Source organism: Coturnix japonica, chromosome 2 (assembly GCF_054131305.1).
Source record: "Coturnix japonica strain WE chromosome 2, WE-NBRP24, whole genome shotgun sequence".
NCBI lineage: Eukaryota > Metazoa > Chordata > Aves > Galliformes > Phasianidae > Coturnix > Coturnix japonica.
Genome location: NC_140664.1, coordinates 35,481,911 through 35,507,792, shown reverse-complemented (window position 1 = coordinate 35,507,792; position 25,882 = coordinate 35,481,911). Strand labels below are relative to the sequence as shown.

Here is a 25,882-nt window from a genome sequence, read left to right as displayed (position 1 = left end):
AAATGATAATCTACCCGCCCCTGAATTCAGCCTATTCAAATATGAACAGCATTACAGCTTCAAAAGCGCTCTTTGCAATTTCATGCTACAGAGATTTAAGGGACAATGTTTGCTATAATATCCGATATGCCTTTTCAAGTTCTGCACATTACAAGAGTCATAAGCTTCATACTTTATCTTCTACTATTGAGACAGTTTAGTGCTAAACAGCATTGTGCAAATGTTAAATTAATTGCCCATCCCTTCTTCAAGTTACAACAATGAGGAGGTTAGATACATCCGCAGTTTTTAACAACCCAATCCAACTTGTAAAATATACACTTCCACTGCCGGTATTTTCTGTGAAAACAATGTTTTCCAAAACGATTTTCTTCCTTGGCGCCATCACCTGGCACTCTGTAACACAGTTCCAACTCCATTTTTTTTTGTTGACCCCAGAACACTTCTGCACCTTAATCTGAGGAGTGGATATTGTTCGCCTAAAATGCCAAATGAACAAATCTTAAAGAAATACTCACATCACTTGTGGAGACTGCTCCTGCTTCCACCCCTGTACCACGTAGCTTCTAGCAAAAAAATACAAAAGTTGAAATTCAGAGCTGACCTTCATACTTACAGAAGGGTCGTTCCCAACACTCATTCAATTCTCCCATCCCTCTAGTTATAAAAAGCTAAAGAATATTAGATACTTTTAAGTAATAATATTAGATACTTACTGAATTACGTTTTTCTATTCTTTGTAACTCACTTCTGTTACAAAAATACCTTAGAGAATGACAAATCACGAGGTTCTGATAAGGCGAAGAGCTGGGTAAATCTCAAAATATAAATTCAAAAAAGAAAGATTCATATCTAAAGGACAAGCCAGCAGTAATCTGTTCACGTTACGCTAATGCCATACCAATACTGTCCAAATAAATAAATAAAAATTTATTTAGCTTCAAGTGAAAAATGAAAAGTTAAAAAGATCTAGTATACTAAACTGGAAAAAACATTTCCACGTTCACTTTCCGCTGCCATGGGATTTTTAGTCGTAGTAGCTAGCTATGAGAAGCAAAACAATACCAAAAGACAGAAGAAAAAAAGAAATTTCATGCTTTCTTCTTAGTGTCCAAGAGAGAATGAACACCAACCAACCAAAAAGATGTTTATTCTTAATTCCAAAATTTAAATAGAAATCTGAAAGTCATTCTAACATTTAAACAGAAGCAGGCTTTTACCTGTGAACTGAGCTGAGTTTTAATCCAGTTGAAATAGTAATTCAAGTCACTGCCTTCCATAAGTTCTCTCCCCCAAGCAGCCAGTTTGGCAATAATTCTTGCTGCCTGAAAGAGAATACAATAAAAAGGTTTTCAGACACAACAGTTTCAGGATTTAATCTTAGAGGGTGTCTGGAAATCAAGTTTAAACAAAAGATGGCCCCCTAGAGAAACCTCCTTGTTTCCTATGTAAGAGGAATAGAGATTCCAAGTAACTTGGTTTATTCTGCTTTATTTTGCACATGCTACCTAGTAAGTGGTATATTCTCAGAAAGTTATCAGATAGCTGTAGTTGATAATGCTCACAAAAAGCTATAGAGAAGAATGGGTTTATCAACAGGCTAGTGTCAGTTAGAAATCCATCAGCCCTATGACACTTAATGGTCTAAACCATACACGAGTGCGCTTATTTCTGCACTGGCATAAGCCATAATTGCTTGAGAGTTGCAAGCTATTCAAGTTGCTCGGGTTTTTTTTCCCCTTCAGCTGAAGCAAGCCATTTTCAAGATGGAAGAAAATTTCAGCCCAGAAAAAGAAGAGCAGAAAACCAACATGAAAATTAATAATGAAGCTGAGGCAAAAATGTTGCCAGGCTCAGAGTTTTCATGAAGTCTGTGGTGCAAGAACACATACAATGAACCAAAAAACTGCACTCCTATACCAGCCTTTCCAAATAATTTCAAACCAACTCTACACTGCAGAAATATTTGAGCCTATTTCAAAGATCACAGTGACCATGGAACATTTATATATAAAGAATCAGTCTAAATAAGTTACTGAAGCAAGGGTCAGTGCCTTCATAAAGCTCCATAATGCAGCAGAAAGACCACTTCATGCACCTTTGCACTGTACTGTATACAGACACATGCAGCACTATCACTGCTTGCTAGAAGAAATACAAATGAGAGTACAATGTTCTCTGTCCTGAAATATGTCAAACAAACTTCTGAACACAGTTAAGTAACTTGAAAAACCCTTATGTTCTGAATCATGAGACACTAGATCTCCAGTTTGCCACGCTTCTGAGACCCTTAAAACCATAATTCATTGTCTTCTGTTGTTTTGTCTCCCTTCTACCTCTCCCCTTCATTTAATGAACAGTGTTATCACAAACTACAATTTTTCTCACTTTCACCCTTCTAATACCTCCTCATCTCGCTGGGGAAGACCAGAAAAGTGACTGAGTAGGGGTCTTTCCACCAGCAAGGGTAAACTCACCATAACAGTAAAACCACTGTTTCTTCACCGGTATGTTTACAAACCACTGTAAACAGACATCAAGCAGCATTATTATAACTTGCTAGAATAATTTGCAGTGAGATAAAGATATTTCCCACCACTGGATTAGAACTTGAATTCTAATATTCATACAGCACAACAACTATTAAATGACAGTTGTCACAAAGGTTGTCTTATTGTGCCTCACTATAAATCCCTTTCTCTTCCAAGTATTGAAAACCTGCTCTAGTCTCCCAGAAAAAGACATCAACAAACAACACAGCTTTTCCTTCTAAAAAGTAGTCAAGTGTAGCTTATGCCAAGATGACGCAATTAGATTGCAAGAGGAAAACTTTGCAGTCTAAACAGCCGATTAAACTTCAGACACCAAAACCTCCAAAAGAAAGTCAAAACCAGCATTTTACTGTAACAATTACCAAGATTTATTGAAATCTTACCATATGAACAGTGAAAAGATCCTGTCGATTCAACATTGGCAGAAAGTAGGACCATGCAGTGTTTTTACCACGTTTTGCATAATCAAAGAAGATACAAACACGCTGATGATTTTCCTGTAGAAATTAAGAGAGTTGGATAATTGATAAGCTAATATACATTACCAGCCTTGGAACATTTTCAGTTCAATAGTTACTTGAAAATACAATCCATTTCAACACTAACCAAGTTAGAGATGCAGGGAGGGTACAATTGAACTTGGAAATCCTAGCTGTTTTTCAGTGTTCCAATACTTGATGCAGTAAAAAAATACACCAGAATAAGAGAGTGAGAGACTAGTTAAAGGCTGCTATTTACACAGAGGAACACCGCTCCTCTTCAATAAAATCTATACAAAGTTTCCTACACGTTGTTACTTTCATACAAAAGCTGGTTCAGCTGTCACCTCAGGAACCCTGAGCATCAAGAAGGCATAAACACTACAATCTGTTCTGGAGAGCTTCTAGGCTAAATTACAAGATACCACAAGTACCTGAAACAGTGCATCATGCACAGCTGCTTCTAGCATTTTCTCTAATAACAGTTACGCAAAGCACCTACGACCTTAAAGAAGATCAGCAAAGACATGAAATCTAAAGGAGAAAGGGAAGCTTTATTTCCTAGTTGTTTTAAACACATACTTTCAGAAAATACAATAATTGGATTCCTGTTCTTCCTCAGCATTTCCACAACCTTTCTAGCTTATGGATAATATGCTGTTATTCTAAAGAGATGCTTTCTCTTTGAAGTCAAGCTACTACTAACAAGTATAAACCTCTCTATCAAGGAAGGTAAACCTGCTCAAAACACTATAATAAGGCAACTTGCATGACTACAATACCTGAGTCTCCACTTCCCCATGAAATTTATCAAACCCCAATAACTGAAGGCCCTTCCCCAATGGTTAACCTAGAAACAACACTGCGGACCAAAAATTAGCTAGGCAAGCCCACTTACTGAAGTGCCACACATTCAGCTGAATGCATACGTGATCCAAATACTGGCATCTTATCAAGTGTCAGAATTTCAGCTAACTCTTCCCTGAAGGTAGCAAAGGTACTGCACTGGGCTGCATAGTATCATAGTATCATAGTCTCGTGTGGGTTGGAAGGGACCTTAGAGATCATCGAGTCCAACCCCCCAGGATTCGAGCCTCCTGTGTAGCAGAGCGGCACTTCTACCACTTGCGCCACAGGGGGATTCGAACCCAGGGCCTCCGGTGTTGCAATGCGGCATTCCTACCACTTGCACCACCGGGGCACACATATTTTCATTTTCCTCACTTAATGGGTAGGACTAGGTATCATTGGTTATCTGATGCTCATAACTCTGACCACAACTCGTTATTCAAATGTTTAGCATTCTACCAGGCACATATCAAAAGCCACAGAAAACGAACTTACTGTCTTCTGTTAAAAACTATGGTATGGAAAAAAAACAAAACCAAACACAACCCTAGCATCTCAGAGATAGTGTCTTAATGAACAGCCTCAGCTCCATGATGACCAGTGTAATGAAAAATGTGTTTAATAAAATAAATCACCAAACATTCGCACTTGCGCTACATGAAGTCCAGCTAAAAATCAATAAAAATGAGTTCATTTTATAACAGCTATGGAGAAGACAGGATTGAAAGGAAGAAAGCACAACAACTTCAACGTGTTCTCAGTATAAAAAAAATAAGTCTCCAGTTCTAACTATGCAAAATTTCAGAACATATTGTTCTAATGTATAACATATGTTGGAAATCCAAAGCTGCAAGAACTACATCTTCTTGCAAAGGGTGGCTACAATGATACCTTCATAGGAAAAGCTTCAACAAGTTCATGTTAGTTGCCATATCCTACCCACACACTGGGAAATGGCTGAGGTCACAAATTGTTCCTGAATATCCAAGTTTTGCATCAAACAGGATTGAGAACTGACAGAAAAACATATAGGCATATTTATTTTTAAAACATGAACGCATATACGCAAGACTAAATTACCCATGCAACTTTAGCTCCAACATTTAACTTCTTTCTGAAGACACAACCTGAAAGTTTCATAGAATATGAAACCTATACAAGCTTGATGGAGACTTCAGAAAGCACTCTAACATTCATTTAAAGACTTAAAAAAAAAACACAGGTTATTGACCTACTTGTAGCATATCATCAACCATAGTCAGGATGTACTGAACTGTCTGTTCCTTGGAGATATGAGTCATCAAGTTTATAAATGTTTTAGCACACTAGAAAATAAGAGATATTATTATTAGTATTCATCATCATTTCTTTTGGTAACGTAAAGTTGTTAACTAATGAGATCACGTAAAGTCTTACATAGGCACTGAGCATCCCAACATCTTAATTGCCATAGAGATACCATTTGGCATTACATTACAAAAAAATTCTGTCATATGGAACTCTGAACTGCTGCATTGTAATTAGCGTGGCATATGACCTTCACCATATATGTTTCCATCACTATGCAGATTATTACCTATTACACAGTTGTCAAACACTACAACTTGGGGAAAAAAGAAAAAAAAAGAAGAAAAAAAAAAGAAAAAAAAAAACCAACACAGAATAGTCTAAAAATTAAGGTAGAAAAAAAACTCAGAAAGCTGAATGTCTTCAGTGCAACTTCCAGTTTTCACCCTCTCTCCTGCCTGGCCCAATCCTCTCAATGTTTGCTAGAATCTCTGACTTTAAGGTTGAAATTCTACGGTTTGAAATATCATTAAAGGATCATAGGGCACTTTTTATATAGGTTTTCTACTTCTTCCATAACATCTTAACTGTATTGTCAACTTTAAAATAAAGTTTCCTTCAATCCTCCTCCCCTAAAGAGGTAGTATTAAAAGAAAGTTACTTGATTGCCTTCTGTTTGCAGCAGCTCCTGTTTCTCTTCTGGATTCCTTTTCTGTTCAAATCTTTGAATAAATTCACAGTCTTCACCTGAGATCATCTGCCCTCTGAAAAGCAAAATACAGAACCATTATTATCACTTAAGCAAGTTATTTCAAAACATCCCACTTTCAACTTGGTTTCTCAACAGTACCGCATTACTAATCCTACATTCTACAGCAGAAAACAAAGAGGTCCTTTCTGCAACTAGTATCACATACAATGAACAGCCTCTCCATATCCTTATTACTTATTTTTTAAATTGAGGGCTAGTAGGCGACTAGTTTTACTAGTTAATACCAAGACTGATTCAGGAAAGAAGAAAATTGTACACATTACCATCATCTCCATAAAAAATAGGGGCTATGTTAAGTATTAGACACTGCTTTGTGCCAGTGTTTCCAAGATTCATCTCTTCTTCCCATTTCCACTGACTCAGCTGCCTCTTCCACTTTTCAAAGCCACGCAGCATAGATCCTTTTAAATTCATCTTTTCAACATTCCAGGTTGGTTTCTAGATGTTCTTCAACTAAATATTCATTAAAATCTTGGTAAACGCACAGAAAAATTTCACTTTTTTTTGTTTTACCTGGATTTATAAACTACAGAAACATAAATAAGACCCACACCGTTCTCTCAATTTTATTTTTCCTTTAATGAGGTTAGCCTCATTACAAAAACACCTTCTACCTACCCATTACCTCTCCCATTAAAAAATAGCTGGAGCAATTGAAAAAGAAGGACCAACCCTTTGCCATAAATACTGGTCATAACTACCACAAACTAGCAACCACAAATGTTTCAATCAATGCTGACCAATCTAGGGACACCCAGGTAATAGTGATATACAGTAACCAAATGAGCTATTTGTTTGAAAGAATATTGCCACTTAGGAAGCCTGAAGGAAACTGGAGTTGAATCCTTCATTTTTAGCTTTAATGACTGAAAAAGCTGTAGCTTGAGAGGAGCATTGTTTATAGGCAGGCTGTTAGAAAAGGCCTGCCAAACTTCAAGGAAGAAAGCTTTCAAATTTTTGCTTTCATCTCCCATTAGACTGCAAGGTTGGGGTGAAGTAGATACGGTGATATGTAAAAGAAAGAAGCACCACTTGCAAGACCACAGCTTTTAAAATTGCTTGGTCCGTCAAGATGATTCACAGACTCATGATTTCTTCACATCCCTCCCCAACCCCCAACAATTGTTATTAGGCATTTTCTCCAGCAGCTTTTCTTCCTTTTTTCATTTGCATGATGCTGGACTCTTGTACATCTGCTACAAATGCCTCTCTCACTTTCAGAACCACCTACCACGACATCGAGGCATTTCATCCTTTCATCCAGTCATCTACATTACTTCACATGCACCAAAAGGGGCAATCACTGGATTCAACTGCTGGACAACTAATATTGAGACACAGAAAACCTACAGTGCAGTAAGGTGCAATTTCTGAAGAGTTCACTTCTCCCATAAATCATTCACTACCTTTAACAAGCAAAACTGCATTTCCTTCAACACAAGGTACCCCATATAAAGACAGTGATATGAGGCAAATGCTGAAAGCAACCACACACTATACAACAGTGGTGAACCATATCTTCAATCAAACAACAACATCTCTAACCTCCTTAAGTTCCAAAAAATCAAAAGGCACACAACTAATTGCCCTCAACCACATTCATTTTCCAAAACAATTTTATTGTTCCAAGGCTTGTTTATTTCTTCTCCCAAAGATGTTTGATCTGTGGTAAATTCCAGCTTGGTTTTCTGAGTTTCAGTAATAGAATTAAAAGATTTCCACAGCCCAATTTTGGAAAATTAGTGGGAAACATAAGTACAGCATTTAGGTATGATGACTATGTGTGTGTGTGTATAACACGTGTGATAATAGCATACACAGAAAACATCAAAAATCAGCAGCTATGTTAGTGTAGTTTGACATCTAGTTTACAGTTATAACCTTCAGATGAAATGCACAATATGCTGGTTAATCTTTAGCTTGAGTTGACTCCAAAACAAGAAGTCAGACTACAGCAGCCTAGCTGTTAGCAAGCCATTTTACTTCTGCACTAAGGAGCTTTCTGCACTGCAGAAAAGAACTACAAAAGCCATTCCTTCATGATCAAGTTTGTTTGTTTCCAGATTGCTGTAGTGAGCGGTGCTGCCTTTAAATGTGTTTGATGTGTTAACATCAGAAAAACATACATTTACACAGATGCTTAAACCACTAACTGCACAGACCATCAGAACAGCAGCTCAGCAGCTAACAAAGACTTTCAAGTGTCCTTGAAAACCACCAGCTTCCTTCTACTCCAGAGGACAGAACAAATCACTCTGACCTGCTTCTAGCAGGTCATTGGAAGCAAGCAGATTCCAGTCAAAGTGTGCCTGGTTCGAGAAATACCGGTCCATATAGCTGCAACATCTGACTTCTCAAAGTAATCCCCCATAAAGCATCAGCCAGCCTCATAGACACTCTCATGCCTGAACCTGGCTGAAGTAGAAGGGACATGTTCAAAACCAGAAATAATTGTTTCCTCTCTAGAAGTTCCAAAACTTTATCTAATATTTCCCATAACTAATGATAAGGAAACTCCTCAGCCAAAGAACTAGTCTTCACAACATTCTTCAGTCCCTCTAGAGTCCCTCTAGAGTCACTTACGCCCATCCTTGGAGCTATCTTTGTCAACCAGACAGGCTGTTACCAGTAAATATAAAGCTCAAAGATTATATTTATATTTAACAGAATAATAAACAAGACACAACCTCATTGACTTATAGAGGACATCAAGCACTGAGCAGTCTCGCAGTACAATCACTAGCCAGGCAGCCAGGAGCAGTACATTACCCTCCCAATCCATCAGTAACAAAATAGTTAGCACATTCTTCTTTTGTAGAGTCCATAGCAAAACAAAATCAAATTCTACATTTATGAACTGAGAAAGAACCGTCAGCTCTACCTACTGGTCAAAAGAAGTTATACAGGAAATTGCTGACAAATAAACAACACTACCCAGTCTTTATACATAGTCACAGAAAAGAGGATCCCAAGAGCAAAGGCAAATTATAAATGGTTGTAAATTATAAATGGACCACGCTAAACACAGTCAAGCAATTAATACTATATGTATGCAAAAATGCAACTCCATACCACATGGAACCATCTCCTAAACTGACAAAAGCAACAGCTCAATCTTAACAGCCCAATAACAGTCAACAGATCAACAGCAAACTTCTGTACTCCCACTATCATCCTGAGTAACTACAAATTAGCCAACAGAACAAAACAGTTTCCAGACTTTCTCAGAGAACATTTTCTGTGAGACAGACAGTAAAGGCCATGTAGACTTGACAGCAAGTGCTAGGTAGCTGCCACTCTCAAGTTACAACACCAACCTTGCTAGTTTTTGCCTGCACAGTCATTGGAATATCACAGTATGAGCTAAATCAGGAACAAATCCATCTGAAAAACAACCCAGAAAAAGTACATTTCCACAACAGATCAGTTCCCTAATCCAGTTTACCATGCAGACATATAAAGAGCAGGAACAACAAAAAATAAAATTAAATTAAAAATTAAAAAATCACAAATAGAACCAGCAATACTGGGCTACCCAACAAAGCACTCAAGTCAGCTGTTATGAATTCATGAGTTTCTGGGCTACCCAGCACAAGCACTTCTCATCTTGCACATGCAGTTTTACAGTGCTATTTCTTTTTTTCAGTGTATAGTATATACTTACACAAGAATCACAGCCATCTGGAAAAAGACCCGCCTTTTTCTGAAGTGATGCAGTGATAATCAGAAAGCATAAGGAGCACGGTCTGTACCTCTGGTAATATTTCCACCACTTGAGTTAGAAACCAGCTAATAATTAAGTAATTTCCTATTATACCTGGATACTCAAGAGATGACACTACTTCACACTTCGTTAATATTCCTCCCAGTCAAGAATATCAGACAAGACTAATGCAGGGATACAAGAATTCTGCATTTTCCTTCAGGTTACAGAGATGAGAGAACAAGCAAAATTCCATTTCTTTACCTCATTCTCTGCCTCACAAACAAATCCGTTTCCACCCCCTTGTTCCACTGTCCTCTTTATTTCTCTGTTTCCACTGCTGTTACTTATTTCCATTGCTATTACTTCCAAAGTAAATTCTGACCTAATGTGAAACGGCAGCACAGCTCTCTTCATAAGGAAGTATTTGCTTCCAACCATTCCTTGATTTACTTGCTTGTTTTCCTGGACTTCTTTGAGTTGTTCCACTTGTTTTCTAATGGCACCACGACAGACTGTCCTGCACTGTAATGTTCCAGTATACCCCAAAATCCCAAGAAGTCTAACACATAAGTCATAAATTAGCCAGTGACTTCGGAAAAGACTTTACTTACTGGAGGTAGGATTGCCAGTTAACTTTGTTTGCCCGAACTTCTGCAGCTTTGGCAGCGATGATATTTGTTGGGACAGCAGCATCTACAGCACCTCGGATATCCATCTTAGTGGATATTTAGAACGCACCTAGAAATAAAAGCCATAATTGAGACCTTCTGTTTAAGTATTAAAGAGCAGAGTATCTGTCCAGTGCTTTCAAGTGAAAAATAAGGTAACAAATCTGTTTGCAAGTCCTCCATTCCCTAAAATCATATTCAGCACTTTCTGAGAAATGAAAGTTTGGCACAGCACCTACCACAGTGAGTTCCCTGAAGCAAATAACAGTACACCATACACTGAATCCTAACCACAAACGAGGTTGTTAGGATTCAGTCATTATTAAATTTCTTCCAGTCTTGTTAATTCTCAAAGAACCAAGTGAAACCATCTTTTCTACACAGCTCAAGTAGCCCTACATATAACAGAAGCCACCTGCAAATTAGGACTGATGGTAGGGCTGACAATTCCATGCATGAGCACACCACCCTCCCCACCATACTCTAGGACTGATCTACTTTGGCTACTTACAACTATTAGACCAGTTAAATAAAAATAGTATAGAAGCACAGTAAGTACACTAACAGAAAAAAAACAAGCCCTATATGAAGTAAGAACCACCTTAAGGAGGCTAAAATAGTGACCTTCACCACTTCTGCTTTCTCCTTCCCTTATGATTTAATCTCCAGCTGACCGTGATGCCAAAACAAGAAGTGTGTTTGCTTAGGGCCCGGCTGGAGCAGGAATCTGTTACAACCCAAACCGGACCAGGCCTCCCATCCCAACCTGTTTGTGGACCTTTCTATTTCCCTTACAGAAGTTAAGAGCAAACTGTCTGCCTCACCCTTGACAGGCAGAGCACCTTAACATCACTGAATGAAAACATGATGCTAACAAGAGCAAAATGAAATAAAATAAAGCAATGAAATTGATTTCCCTTCCAACTACCTCTGTGATCGGACGCCCACAAAGACGACAACGTTCACTCTGCCCCTCAGCGACTACAGGAGCCGTCCCATCACTAACTCGTGCCGTGGGGCTGCCACGAGTGGGCTCGGGGCGGGCTGGGAGGCCGTGAGGCGGAGTAAGAAGGCGCTGCCACCCCCTGAGAGAACCGGAGCGCTCACAGCTCCGCAACAGAGCCCGTATCCCAGCAACCCTCACCCGGGAGCCCCGCACACCCCCCCGCTGAGCGGCACGGCCCGGACAGCGCACACTTACCCCAGTGAGGCCGGCGGCAGCGCGGAGCGATGGAACAACGCTGGGCAGCAAAGCGCCCGCCGCCACGTGACGCCGCTCAGCTGACGGCGACGGCGGCCGCCGAGAGCCAAACGACCTCGGATTGCGCACAGAGGGTTCACACATACACAGAATTACCAGGGTTGGAAAAGACCTAGAAGATCAGCTAGTCCAACCATTACCAATACTTCCTGGCTAAATCATATCCCTCAGCACCACATCCAAGTGTTTCTTGAACACTGCCATGGTCGGTGACTCCACCACCTCCCTGGGCAGTGCATTCCAATGCCTGACTACCCTTTCCGAGAAGTAATACTTCCTAATGTCCAGCCTGAATCTCCCCTGGCGCAGCTTAAAACCATTCCCTCTGGTCCTATCACTGATTACACGAGAGAAGAGGCCAACCCCCAGCTCACTACAACCTCCCTTCAGGAAGTTATAGAGAGCAATAAGGTCTCCCCTGAGCCTCCTCTTCTCCAGGCTGAACATTCCCAGCTCCCTCAGCCTCTCCTCATAAGGCCTGTGCTCCAGACCCCTCACCAGCTTTGTAGCCCTCCTCTGAACACGTTCCAGGGCCTCAATGTCTTTCTTGCATTGAGGGGCCCAAAACTGAACACAGTACTCGAGGTGCGGCCGCACCAATGCCAAGTACAGGGGGACAATTACCTCCCTGTTCCTGCTAGTAACACTGTTTTTGATGCAAGCCCATGGCATGGGTTGGATGGGTTGTCTGCTGCTGGCGGAGGCAGGGCTGAGAGGCACGGATAGGCCTTGCTATAACCAGTTCCTCTTTTATGAGAGCTCTGCTCTTTGTGACAGCGACAGGGCCCGAGGGAATGGCATGGAGCTGTGCCAAGGGAGGGGCAGCCGGGGGGTCTCTGGTGCTTCACCGGCTGTTGAGAGGCTACAGTAAAGAAATATTTTCCTATAGCTTTTCTGTGTCCTTGGAATGTCATAATGGCTGGGAGTATGCATCTACTGAATTAGCAGAAAGAGAAGTGCAAAAAGAGAAGTAATTGCGATATAAATTAATGATATTAATTTAGTAATAGGAATTCCAGGGCATTTTTAAGGAACTACAAATAGTAAACATGACGTTTATACCAGGCAAGTTAATAGAGTCTATTAGCGAAATTTCACCATGAAGAAGGGCCTTCATGGCACAAAAAAGCATCTGGCTGGAGTCTGCTGTTCAGAAATATTTGAGAAAGGAAGTAGGCAGTGAAGTGAAAACCTTTCAAATGATAGTGCTGCTCCTTTGGCAGGTACACAGTTTAACCTTGTACCACCTTGTCACAGGATACTGGGTTACTACAGGTTTGCGTGCTTTCATCCCTCATCTGCCAAACACCTTGGCACATCTGAGAATTTCAGCCAGTATGAGTCTAATGAGGCATTTTGTGTTAAGGAACTTCACTGCCCTGCAAGAGTAGGCTTTTAGAAATAAAACCATTCTATAATAATTACAGGAGCATGTCTCAAGCATTTGTCAGTTACTGTGGTCCTTAAAGACAGCAAGATGCTATCTGAGCAAACTGTAAAACCCCACTCCATGCCATCAGCTTTGGAGAGCACCCCATAGTGTTTTATCCATGCTGCTTGATTCTCTGAACTGGATGCTGCTAAAGCTTATGACTGAAGAAGTGCTATGTTCCACCTTGTTCATAAGCATCCAGCCTTTAGGATTCTGGTACTGCAAAACTAATCTCACCTAACTAATTTTTATCACATCCACTAAACGCTAATGCTGCTATATTTAGGTGACCTTACTCATGTGTGAAGCACAGAGAAGAATTAAGTTTGACCATGCAGGAATAAAAGTCACCGATTGGATCACAGAGAATACATTTAAAGGAAAAAAAAAAACATGTTAAATAGTTTAATACTATGAAAAATGGATGCAGATGAGTCATCCTCACAGTAAGACTGCAAATAGTAGAATCGTGAGAGTATTTTTCTGTTCCCTTTTCCTTCTTGTAATAGGAATTGTGTATCATAATCTCTCATGTATTCTGCAAATTGCAGAAGTGTTTTACACGTCTGCCATTTAACCTCTCAGCATTCTCTGCATCACCTGGCTGTCTCTTGTATGTCCATACAAGTTTCCAGCATGTATAGAAGTGACTTGGAAAGCTCATCCAGCTAAAAACAGAAGTAAAAGGTAATGAGAAGTGAGTACAATTCTTTAGTCCACAAACTATTTAAACTGTAAAGGAGTACATTTTTGAAGTGGTATCTATACATTTGAAAAGCATGGGGGATAGTCTCAGTGTTATCCTAAAATAAGCACCTCATTTGACCTTAAGGTCATCCAGGGCTTCAGACCAGGGCTTCTGAGTTCTCACGCTTCCACTTTCCCAAGGCTTTAAACCCACCCTCAAGGGCAAGTGGAAAGAAAATAGTACATGCATTGCATGACGGGGAAGGGAAGATAGCCACAGGCATGGGCTTCTTAGCATGAGTTCTTCAAGCATGAACCATCCATGGCTGTGCAGGAGGGCATCCATTTTCTATCACAGATCTCAGTGTCAGGTGCACTTCTTTCTATTTATTTCCCTGGAAACTGCAGCACACACAAATAGCACAATAATTATTTGATAGAGCAAATTCTCAGCTACAAAACACTATTTTTCAATGTAGTCACCACCATTTTCACCAGCAATGAGCAAGTGCCTGCGTGTTGTGCTTGTAAAAATCTGCATGGCTGTCTGGAACATGGCTTGTCTTTCATGTTGCTGTCATCACTGCTGAAATGTGCCACCCGCTGCCTTGCTGTGTTCATATTCACTGTTTGGTCTCCAGAAATGTTCAACAAGCATCAATGAATGACAGTGGATGCAATTTTTCCTCATGGAGGAATTCAGTGGCACACTTTTGCTTAACACGTACTTCCACATCAGGCACCATCTTGTCAGACTGCCCCTCTGCTGCCATCTGTCACACAGAAAAAACATGTAATGGAATATTGGTGGGGAAGTTCAGCCCTTACTGCCATATCACCAACATCTACCTTTGATATTGTGGGCATGCATAATAAAATAGGAGGTTTGCCTTACAGTAAGATGCCACATGCATCGGGGAGAACCTGTGGGGCAGGATGGTGGGGGACCCAAGATGCTCGTCTCTCCTGTCAAATAGTGAAGAGCTGTCACAGAAGGGTCTTCCCCTTCACAAGCACAGAAGTGTTCTCAATGGGCTCAATTCACTGAAGCTTTTTCCTGGGTAATTAGAGCAGGATTGGCCCACAGCTTTATCTTTACTGCTTTGGCTCTTTGTCTTCTACTTTTAGTTTATCTTCATTTCAGTGTCTGTGACACTGTGGGAGATGGTTATTTTGTGTACTTTTTTTTTAAACAAGACTAAACCATGCTTCCTGCAACCAATACAGAATGATGTGGCTTCTAGTCTAGAACTTGGCTGATTTACTTTAAAGTTAATCAGATCTTAAAGGAACTGATCCACTATTTAGTAAATTTCTTATCAAGAAATCTTCTGATTGCTCCACAACCTCTTTGAAATTATATTCTGCATGCTCAGTTAGTGTATGACACGTACCTTATCCTTAGTAGGAACTGAAAGAAAAGTAAGCTGACATATTATTGTAATGACTGTATCTTCAATTTTTCCCCTAATAGACTGGTACAATGCTATATTGTCCAAAAATTGAAAGTGAAGCACCATGCAGAAAGAGGAACGTAAAGGTCAGAGCAAAGGTACCTTTTTATAGACTTGAGTAATAAATGCAGCTGAAGTTTAAAAAGAAGGTGTCTTATTTGGAGATCAGTAAGAAGTGTCTCTCAGTCCCATGAGTATTCAATTCTGTATTGAAAGCTGGAGTATCTTGGACTCTTCAGCACCTCTTCGCAGCCTACAGTAGCGCTTCTTCTGTTACCATCCCTCTCTGCTGCAGTCTCACTTGCTTTGTGCTGATGGCAGTTCTGAACAAGTGGGTGGCACTTGAACGTGTGGAAAGAGCTCTCTTCTCTGGGAATGTGCTGCAGGTGAAATGAAGCCTACCACTGGGATAAAATAGTTATAGAAAAAGGAAGAGATCCTCTAACTTACCTGACAGAAGAAGCTAGATCAGAGCAGTAGCGTCTTGGTGGTAGAAGTAAATGCTGAGTTACCTGATGCTGTTGAGATTAACTCTATACGAAGGACAGGAATGAGAATGCTTACCTAAATCTCAGCAACAACTCTGCCAAAGTCAGGCTTACTACCAAAGCTTATACAACAGCTTTCTTTCTAGGCAATGATTTCTAGTGCAATTCAGCTTGTTAAGCCAAATGCTGGAAGCAGCATTCTCTCGTTGTTCTGTATTTTTCTCCTCAGCACTAACTGGATTTCTCTGAAAAGAAAGAGGTGTGACAAAGACATTTCTTCTTACAAAAGGCAGTATAAGAGTGGGTAGCATTACACTTACAGTATACCTACAGTGCTAAATTGCCAAAACTTTTTAGTCTTAGCAGAAAAAGATTGTTGCCTCATGTCTGTGCCTGGGAAGATAATGGAGCAGATCCTCCTAGAAGTGGTGTTAAGGTATGTGCAAGATGTGGAGGTAATATGAGACAGCCTGCACAGCTTCACCAAGGGCAGATCATGACTGACTAATGTGGTGGCCTTCTATGACAGAGTAACGGCGTTGATGGACAGAAAAAAGGTAATTGATGTCATCTAGTTGTACTTGTGCAAAGCCTTTGACATGATCCCATACCATATCCTTATCTGTAAATTGGAGAGAAATGGATTTGAAGGCTGGATTGTTAGGTGGATAAAGATTTGATCGGATCATCATAGCCAGAGAGTTGTCAATCATGTCCAGGTGGAGGCCAGTCACAAGTAACATCCCCCAGGAGGGATGTCTTGGGACCAATGCTTTTCAACATTATCAGTTACACAGACAGTGGGATTGAGAGTTCCCTCTGCAAGATAACAGCCAGCTGGGTAGTGCAGCTGACAGAACAGGAAGGAGGTATGGCATCCGGAGGAACTTGAACACACTTAAAAAGCAAACACATGAGAAATTAATGAGGTTTAACAAAGCCAGATGCAAGGTATTGTAGTTAGATCCAGGCAATCCCAAATATGAGTACAGACTGGGAGAAAAACTCCTTCAGAGCAGACCTGCAGAGAAGGACTTGTAGGTCGTAATGGGAAAAAAACTGGATGGCAAGGGGATTGGAAGTAGATAGTCTTTAAGGTCCCCTCCATCCTAAACCATTTTATGATATATTTCAGATTGAAACGGCTGTAGTAATCTTTCAAAACTGATAAAGTATCCCATTCAACACTCAAAATAGAAACTCTCTAGGTCCCTGTTTATGGTAAATTCTCACTTGGAAGTTTCAGCTCGTACTAATGCCAATAAGAATAACTTAAGATATGAACTTGTTTGAAACAATGAATAAATTCAAAAGTTGATTTTCAATGCACATTAAGTTGTGTGATTTTGACTTAATGCAGTCTGAATGATAAGAATTTTTTAAAGGCTTTTCCACACAGGGAATGCTATTGCTTCCTTAATTCTCTTTAAAACAGAATTATAAACAGCAAAGAATTGCAATTAACATTCGCAATTAGTGAATTAAACAGTTGCAATTAAAAGTTCAGCATTGCTCAATGTTCCTTCTACTTCTTTGTGTTTCTCCCATTTGCTTTACAAAAAGGACAAAAAATAAATCCTGAGTTGACAAACAGGAGACAAGGGCTTGGCAGTCCTCTGCAAAGCTAAGAGAGTAAACTATTAATAATCTACCTGGAGCCTTAGTCTTTATATTTAGTTCATCTCTACCCTCAGACAGGGCTGCTTCTAATGTGGTGTTTTCCTTGGATCTGGAAGGATTACCGCTAGGCCATCTGTTCAGTCGGTTAGAAAAAAATGTGATTGACAGGTACCACTGACCTAAGGCAGGCATCTCCTTTTGGTACTGTCTGCAGAATACAACTACATGGTGAATTGCTTCTTCCTTTGTGATAGGATGTGTTTCATGGTTGTTACAGCCTATTTCTCTGACAGATATTCAACCACTACACACCATTCTTCTTCCCTTTCAGCTTGCTAAAACCCACAGAGCAGTAAATCTAATCTCTAAGCTGGTGCAGTGCTCAGGGGATGAGGCATTGTAGATATCTGAGGGCAGATAATCCTGTTTGTCTCCAGAATGTTGGAGACCACAGGAGGAGCTGGCAAGCTGTGAGAGTCCCTGACATTTGCCCGCTGGTGTAAGGACAAGCCATCTCTATGTTGTTGTCATTCAGCCCGATGTCTGGGATTTGGTTTTGTTTCATCGTTAAATAAAATTGGTGGTTTTCTGAGAAAGGTCACTGCAAGATTGAATTCAAGAAGAGCCTTTTATTTCTCAATGTGGAGGCAACTTCTGCTCTACTTCAGGACTCACAGCTACCATGCAGACAATTGTCAAGCAAAGGATGCCCTGCAAAATGAAAATGAAGAGGATATTAAAACGGTGCAGCAGCTTTTCAAGGTAAGATCTCTTTAAAGTTTGCATCCAGAGGAGGAAGATAAAGGTGGTAAAAAGGATGGGAGGCATGTCCTGTGAGGAGAAGAAGAGGATGCTTGGATCACCTAAGCTACACCAGGGGAGGATCAGACTGGGCACTAGAAAACATTTCTTTGTCATCAGGGTGGCCATACACTGTAATAGGCTTCCTAGAGTGGAAGTTGGTGCTCCATACCTGTCACTGTAGAGAAAGTATTTGGTCAGTGCTTTCAAAAACACGTTTAACCTTATTGTTAGCCCTGAGGTGGTCAGGCAGTTGGACTCAGTGATCTTTGTAGGTCCCTTGCAAAGGAATCATTCTAATTCAAAGGTAGAATTCAGGGTTTCCCAATGTCCTTCATGATGAGGCATGATGACGCTCTACCTGGAGAGAAGCTAAAAGAAACTGTGAATGTGATATATAACAGCTATAGACTTTTTGTCACCAAGACATCAGTAGCTTTCCTCTGTTGCTGAGACCCAACCTCTACTCTCTGTTCCTTTGCATTTTATAACCACAAGGACAAGGGAGTTAGCGATCCGCCTTCCCTTTAAGTCTGCTTTCAAACAATAAATTAAATGCATATATCTAACTCATAAAAATGATTCATACCTCATGGAGCTTATCTGTGGTAAAAGGGCGAGGCAAAACATGCTGTTTCATGGCAATTAGATGCTGAGGAGATCTGCATTTTTACTGATGCTACCTCAGATGCTTTTTAATGATAATTAACAAACGAAGATATCTCAAAGGAATCAAATAGTTTAGTACTAAAATCTACTAGAATGTTACAGATGAAACATTTTCTTAATTAAAAACAACTGTTATCTATCCTCTAGATTTTGTCAAAAGCCTGAAAGCTGTCTGAGGGCTGAACCAACATAATCTATGGTGAAGGGCACCTTCCTGTGCCCTCAGCAGAGCATGAGAAGCAGGTGTAAGAAATTATCTTAATAAAACTTTGGTGCAGAAGTAATACACCTTGGTTCATGGTATGGAAGAAAATGAAACAGAAAACTCAGACATTTTTGAAATAGCATAGCTTGTTGGCTTTTTCTCAGATTAATTTAGAACCAGAGTGAAGAGAAACTAAAGTAACCTATCAGAAGAGCAGATCTCATTGGTGAAAGGCAAGAAGGGAGAAGAAGCCATTCCCTACGTACCTTTAAGTTAAAGCAAGAATTTGCTTCTCCATCCCACTTCCTTAGCCAACAAATCTGCTTCCTGGGGGCCATTTCGCTTGAATTATAGACAGGAATACACTCATCAGAAATCCTAAGTGATAGTGCGTTTACCAAGAGGAAATATTCAGCCAGCTTTGCCACTGTCAGTTACCTGTTCCTCCTCATCAACAAAGTACTTTTAAAATTTCATGTCATTCCACCTAGTTATCTGTCTGTTTATCCTGGCAACTTCTTGGCTTTCTTGAAGGGAACTGGAGTTCTGTCACATGCACAACTACTTCTTAATATAATCCTTGATAGCCTTTGCTTCTGGAACCCTGTGTTCTTCAGAGCTCATGTCCCCAGTCAGGTCTTGTTTAGCTGCCCTGTTATTCATTCTATATGAACTGTTCCTTTCAGCTTGTCTCTGACCTGAAATTGTAGTTTGTTGATGCATCTTTGAGACTATAGTGGACAGGATGGAGTCAGGGACCTAATAGAGTAGAACATATTTCACTGCTCTGCAAAGGAGTTTATGGAGGGACTTAAATGACATTGCAAGGCTTAGGGTTGTTCACTGTCCATAGTTCTTTAAATACCGTTGCTACCAGCTTCCCTTGTCCCTCTGGCTACCTGTCCCATTTACTTTGCTTTGTGTTTACTTTGCGCAATGCTGCAGCTCCACCAGCATGGCTCTGATCTCTGGAAGCAGGGACAGCCTGGAAACTGCTCAGTAACTGCTTCGTGAGATTATCTGCGGTGAAATTTCTGACATATCTCATATAAGACTGCATGTGTTGGGGGAACATGCTTACACAGCTTCATAAATCATTCTAGCAAATTATTCAGTCTCTGCATGCAATCTGAGAGCTACTACCAGTAGTTACCAGGTGTCCAAAGGGGCTGTGTTAGAGATAGAAATTACAAAACATACCCACTTAGGAATGTGTACAGCCCTAAGACTGAGAAAATAAAATAAATTGCAAGCTTTACTTCACGTAGGAAAGCAATACTTTCCTTTTTTACTGGTAGGGAACCAAGACAGAAATGCTTGGCATGATTTCCGAGGTCTTAGGAAATGAAATTTGTAAAGCTGAAGACCAGTTTATCACTTACATTCCCGGAATAGATAAGATGAAATTAAAACTTTTTTCACAGTGACATTGAAGTCAGCAGAAAGTTCAGATTTGATCTAGTTAAGTATTTCTATGTGTGACGCTGATCACTGTGGGCAAACTATGTCATTAGACCCATATATTTGTTTGACTGACAGGGACTCTGATCAGACTGATTCCACAGTACTCATTAATTCTGATGTTCCCTTCAGCCTTAGATGAGGTTTTGAATGTGATGCCTCTGAATGTGAGCAGTAGCTGCTTCTGAGAGCAACTCACCTTCTAATTCAACATGGCAAAATGTTGAAACATTAAATAAATGGGGCTAAAAAAAGAATCTTTTAACAAAACACTTGATTAGACTTATTTATTCCTGAACATGCTTTTAAAGAGCAACTGAACTACAAGATGAATATTTAAGCAGAGCTAAGTCCTTTTAAATTCTCTTCATGATGTTTAAATTGATTCAGTTAGATATTCCTAAACTTCATTTGCATTGTTGAAAATATCTTTCCCTCTGACGTGTTTTATCTTGTTTTGTAAAAAGAGTTAAAAAGCAAAAGCAAATAAGCTATTTTACCAGGCTCAGCACAAAGAAGCAAAGAGTCATTTTACCCAAAACTACCGTGGATACATTCTAATGTGCCCCCAGTGTTCCCTAACAACAGCCCAGAAGCACTACACTGAGCAGGAATATAATGAGAGGGTACAAATAGGTCACAGTATTTTCCTAATGGTAACATTTGTCTAAAGTCCTATTAAACACATCTCAGTGCCTCAGAGGAGAATGAAGCTGGTTTCCTCAGAGGTGTCATATCTTCATTTGTGTCCAGGTTACATCTGAATAGGATCTGTTTCACTCACATAGTGTAATTATTATTTTTAAGTATATAGGCCACAGATTCAATTGATTTGACAAAAACGATATGCCTATGGACAACACGTGACTGGAGAAGTGCAAATAGGATGGCAGTGTCAGTTGTCTGAGGGTACTAATAAGCCTAAGTGTCCCTAACACCTTGGGCTTCCACCCACACCTTTCTATGGGCCCAGCTGCTCTATTTAAGATCAACCTTGGGTGCTTATTTCTTGCTTGAGCCGTGTAGGAGGAGCGCTGGTCTCTGGCAAAGCTTCAGTCACGTTTAAAGTAGGAATGGAGGTGCCTGGTTGAGACCATAACTGCCAGGCTAACTTCCCGGCTTGACCTTTGTTGTCCCCTGACAGTTTGGTTTTGCCAGGTGATTGAGGGCCCTGGTATTAACCCTGACCAGGGGACTGAATTCCATCCTGCCGTGGTATTATGATGTTGCTTTAAAGGTCTGACTTCTTGGTTGGACCTGGCCACCATCACCGTGTCTGTCCTGTTTGCCTTGCCCAGGTGCTGTGGCATGGGCTGTGGCAGGGGAGGTCCTGCTGGCTGCTGGATCTCCTTTGCTTCAAGCTCAACTTTCCAAGAGAGCAACCCTCTTGCCCCTGACAAGCAAAATCTTTTCCATCTTCTTCTGAGATTATCTTACCTGTAATACCTTTCTATCTACTGTTCCCCAAGTCATGGAACAGAGAGATGAAGGAAGGTGAAGAAAAACATTTTGTTAAATGAGGTGTGTGCCAAGGAAAGGCAGAGAGCAGCTCTCAAGCCTCGCCAAACAACCAGCAGTAGGCTGAGGCCTTATGGGCACCCAGATGACACTCTGGTTACAGTAGTGTTGCTCTTCTGCTTACCAAGTCTCACCAGTCTGAGCTGTGTGCAAGACAAGGCCGAAACTGACATGGACATAAGCACACTGGAGCAACATCCGCTGAGTTTGGAGGTGTCAGACATTATTCCACTAACTGCACATAACGTGGAAATTGCTCATGACCATGCATAGCTCATCCAGATTAGTCAGCTACTGATATGAATCATAATTTGTCTGATTGAATAGGGATCCATTCAGAACTCCAGAAATCATTAAAAACTCCCCAAACCCTCTATTTGTGAAAGACAGTGTGTCATTTTCGTGATTGCACTCTTCTGCAAAACACTCTATGTCTTCAGGTGATAAATGCTGTATTAATTACTGATAACTGTCCTGCTGAAGTCAGGTATTGTCATGTCTTTCATAAGAGCAGCATGAGCCCTAATATCAGTAAAAAGACTCACCTCCTGTAGTCAATATAATCTCTGCTGAGTAGATTTTCATAGCAGTATTGTTTATTTGGTGAAGTCATTATTTCACGCTTAGTCATAGTAGCACTTGTATGTCATAAAGATTGTGATTGCATCACACGATGTTGAAAGCAAACCAAAGAGTAATTTATACCAATAATAAATTATTATTGTCCTTTTGAACAGGCATTTTTCCTAGTTAAATAGGCTGAAATACAGTTTAATAGTCACATTTTGTTTAATTCTGATGCTTGAGATGAGCAGGGGATGCTAACTGCATGTCTGTGGATTGAATCACTTGGCAGCTAACACTCTTCATGTTTGCCAGAACAGTTACTCTTACATAGCAGCTGTAAAATTTGAGACATGTTTGGTGCTCTGTTTTATTCATGAGCAGCATTGCTTCAACTGGAGCCAGACTTCTGGGAGAGAAATAGGAGTATTACAGAGTGCTGACACCACCGAATTATGATTATCTAGTCTTACTGACAACTTATTTGAGGATACGCTGTTCTTTAAGGGGGAAAAAGGGCTATTTTCCTGACTAGCAATAGATAAGAGGTAAAATAATATGCCATTGTCTGTGCCATTTAATTTAGCTTTCTTGACATGTATCTTTTATAAGAGGAGTTTATCCTGTTCCTGATGTGTTTTTACTAAGGAAATGCTACTTCTGCATGCTTTTGGACTATCAATCCTGTTCATCAAATTATTGGGGTCCATTTCTTGAGCCGATCTGTTACAAAGATTAAGACACCCCCCCCCCCCCCAACCCTATAGAGAAGTCTGGTAGAAACTCACCACGTTTTCTGTCATTTTCAAGAGAATTCCTCCAAGGAAAAACTTGTTGCATTAATTGCCACTTTCAAAAAGCATGCTGGGATTATTTCAGCATTACTCACTCCCAACTCTATAGCAGTTATTATGGTCATTCATGCTGTGAAAAAGACTGTAGTAGTCATTTGGAGGGTGAGAGTTCTGTCTTTCAGCACATTTTTCTGAAGTGGGAGTTCTTCTAGCTTAACACACACTGTGCCAAAGACATTTTTCTTTGAAGGTCGGGTAAAGCTCCTACAGTTTTCTGTATTGAGTGAGGGAACCAAAACTAATAACTGGGAATGAAAAGATACAAGACTGATATGCCACTGCATGTAAGTGCATTGGTGTCCACTAAAGCCCATAGTTTCAAGGTAGGGACTGGCTATCTCAGTAATAGATGAGCAGAACTGGATATATAGGAACTGGATTCAAAAAGCACCCTTCTGGGAAGGTGACCACCAGCAGAAACACCAAATAATGTTAGAGATTGGCCTCTCCTTTCATTTGTGAATCACAGACTCAGACACTGTCCTGAAATTAGGCCTGACACAGGACAGAGGAGCACTTTCTCATTTGATAGCCCATTATTTACTGCTTTTGCCCAAACTGTGGCAGTCCAAGTTGAAAACCTTTCTCTGATGTGACTTTACCAAGTAGAGATGTGAGATTCATTTTTCCTTCTTAACAGGTACTCAGTGAGCCTGAACCAAAATCCATAGGGAATTCCCTTGCAGCCAGAGTTGAAAGTCATCCCCTTCCCCTCCACATTTAGCCACATCCAAATCCAAGAGGGCCCTTCCGGAAGCAGAGGCTGATGTTGGCCACCTCTTGCAGCCAGGCCACCAGCCTGAGAGATCAGTGAAATTCACAGTGAAAAAAGGAGCTCTACATGTGTGGCCAGTAGATATACTAACAACTGGGTATAGGTCTGTGAAGGGTCTGGGGAGATCTCTGAAGCTCTTGCTCCCAAGTGAAGGATGATGTAAGTATAGTGTCAAATCAGTCCCTCATGCCAAAGCCTGAGCTGGTTGGATATTACTGTCAGAGGAAGAATTCAGTGATCACAAAAGCCAAACTATTACAGTACTTCTAGAATGTTGTTAGAAAGCAATCCTAGACTGGCCTGAAATACAGTTTGATTTCATTAATACATTACAACCTTCTTTAAGTGGAATAAAATATTTCACTGACCAATATCTTACCTGTTCAGCTGAATGTTAATCAAACAACTCAAGGTATGGGTAGTTAAAAATATACTAACTTAGGATCTCCTTCTATGAGCAAGAATCAACAGTTAAGCTAAAGGATACAGAATAAAAACAGACACTCTTTCTGTCTGGAAAACCTTAGAAGCAGCTTCTTAAAAAGGCAGGTAGTTCTGTGTCTGTGAGGTAGGAGGAACTAATGTTTATTCCATGGTACATCTCCCACACCCAGATGGATGAAAATAAATGATTGCCAATTAAAAATGAAAATTCAATGATACAGAATAAGAAAGAGGAATGGTGGTAGGTTGGCGTTTTTTGAGTTCAGAGTTCTCAGTGACTTCTGTGTGTCAAAGGAATCCCCGCATGCCAGAATAAATTGTGCTTGGGTCACAGGTGTCAGCCAATCCACCTTAATTAACACACCCTTCCAGTTGCTCAGCTGCAGTACTGCCAAGGGCAGTTCTGAGTGTGAGTCTGATAGTATCATCTGACCCTTGCTGCTAGGATCAGCTCTCCTCAAGCCCTTCCTCATATAGGTTTCTCTCACCTGCTCTTTCAAACCTCACCATAAAGAAAAACTCTTTAAAACCCTACCATAAACACCTTAATTTCAAAGCCCAGCTCCAGGTTGCTAGGGTTCCCCTGCCACACCAGGATACACAGGGAAGAGCCCATCACATGTCTCTCAGAGTTCACGCAGGGAACAGGAGCGCTGTGTTATACCAAAAAGGGAACTCTATGCTTCATCACAAGCAGAACAACTTAATTCTGAGGCAGGCAGAATGCTGTTTTTTTTCCTAACAGTCACGTCCAAAAGATGTGCTGAAAGCTGCCACCTGTGAAATGCAAAGGATCTGTGAACATGTGCAGCGGTGACACCTGGCTCCTGGTGGGTCTGTGCCTCTATACTGACTGGATGTGATTTCCCATAGCCCACCCCTGCACCCAGCACTGATTCCAAAGAAATATTTGGGCACTTTGGTTTTGAGTTCTTTGGGCTCAATAAAGGCAAAGACATCTCTGAATGATTCTTTCAACCTGCCTGTTCCCTTTGGGGGTTAGCAGGATAACAAGAGCAAAACCCATGGATCAGCCTTGGAGATAAGATAAAGTATTTATTTATTCTCTAACTGAATAACAATCAGCATTTATTATGAAAAGTAGAGGCTTATAAGACGTTAAAGCATCCAATTACTTGAACTGCAGTGCTTAATTTTGAAATAAAAAACATAATCTTCTCATTTGATGACCAAAAATGTTGATTTAAACACCATTTTAGGAATGTCTTTGGGGAAAGGAATATCCTTTCAGGGACTCCTTACCACTCCTGGAGCTGAGCATCACAAATAAGCTCTGACACCCACACTCCTTGTAGCTTCTGGTACTTGGAACTCG

The 25,882-nt window shown here is 40.4% G+C and overlaps 2 protein-coding genes across 5 annotated transcripts in view; one reads left to right on the top strand and one right to left on the bottom strand.

The window, feature by feature from the left end:
- Positions 1-11,588, bottom strand: part of ATP6V1H (ATPase H+ transporting V1 subunit H) — a 34,633-nt gene extending 23,045 nt beyond the window's left edge. For 2 of the 3 annotated variants that reach the window (XM_015855596.3, XM_085539562.1), the window contains exons 1-7: positions 11,515-11,588; positions 10,257-10,383; positions 5,829-5,931; positions 5,116-5,205; positions 2,936-3,049; positions 1,221-1,325; positions 519-566 (exon numbers count right to left, since the gene is read on the bottom strand). In XM_015855596.3, the coding sequence (XP_015711082.1) occupies positions 519-566; positions 1,221-1,325; positions 2,936-3,049; positions 5,116-5,205; positions 5,829-5,931; positions 10,257-10,360 (564 nt within the window). In that variant the 5' untranslated portion in view covers positions 10,361-10,383; positions 11,515-11,588. Of the gene's footprint in view, positions 1-518; positions 567-1,220; positions 1,326-2,935; positions 3,050-5,115; positions 5,206-5,828; positions 5,932-10,256; positions 10,384-11,241 lie in introns of all 3 variants that reach the window. The other variant, XM_015855597.3, reaches the window with a different exon arrangement.
- Positions 11,589-17,690: 6,102 nt separating this feature from the next.
- The window catches only part of RGS20 (regulator of G protein signaling 20), a 31,361-nt gene continuing 23,169 nt past the window's right edge, over positions 17,691-25,882 (top strand). The window contains exon 1 of one of the 2 annotated variants that reach the window (XM_085539564.1): positions 17,691-18,017. In XM_085539564.1, coding sequence (XP_085395690.1) covers positions 17,895-18,017 — 123 coding nt within the window. In that variant the 5' untranslated portion in view covers positions 17,691-17,894. The remainder of the gene's footprint in view (positions 18,018-25,882) is intronic. The other variant, XM_015855602.3, reaches the window with a different exon arrangement.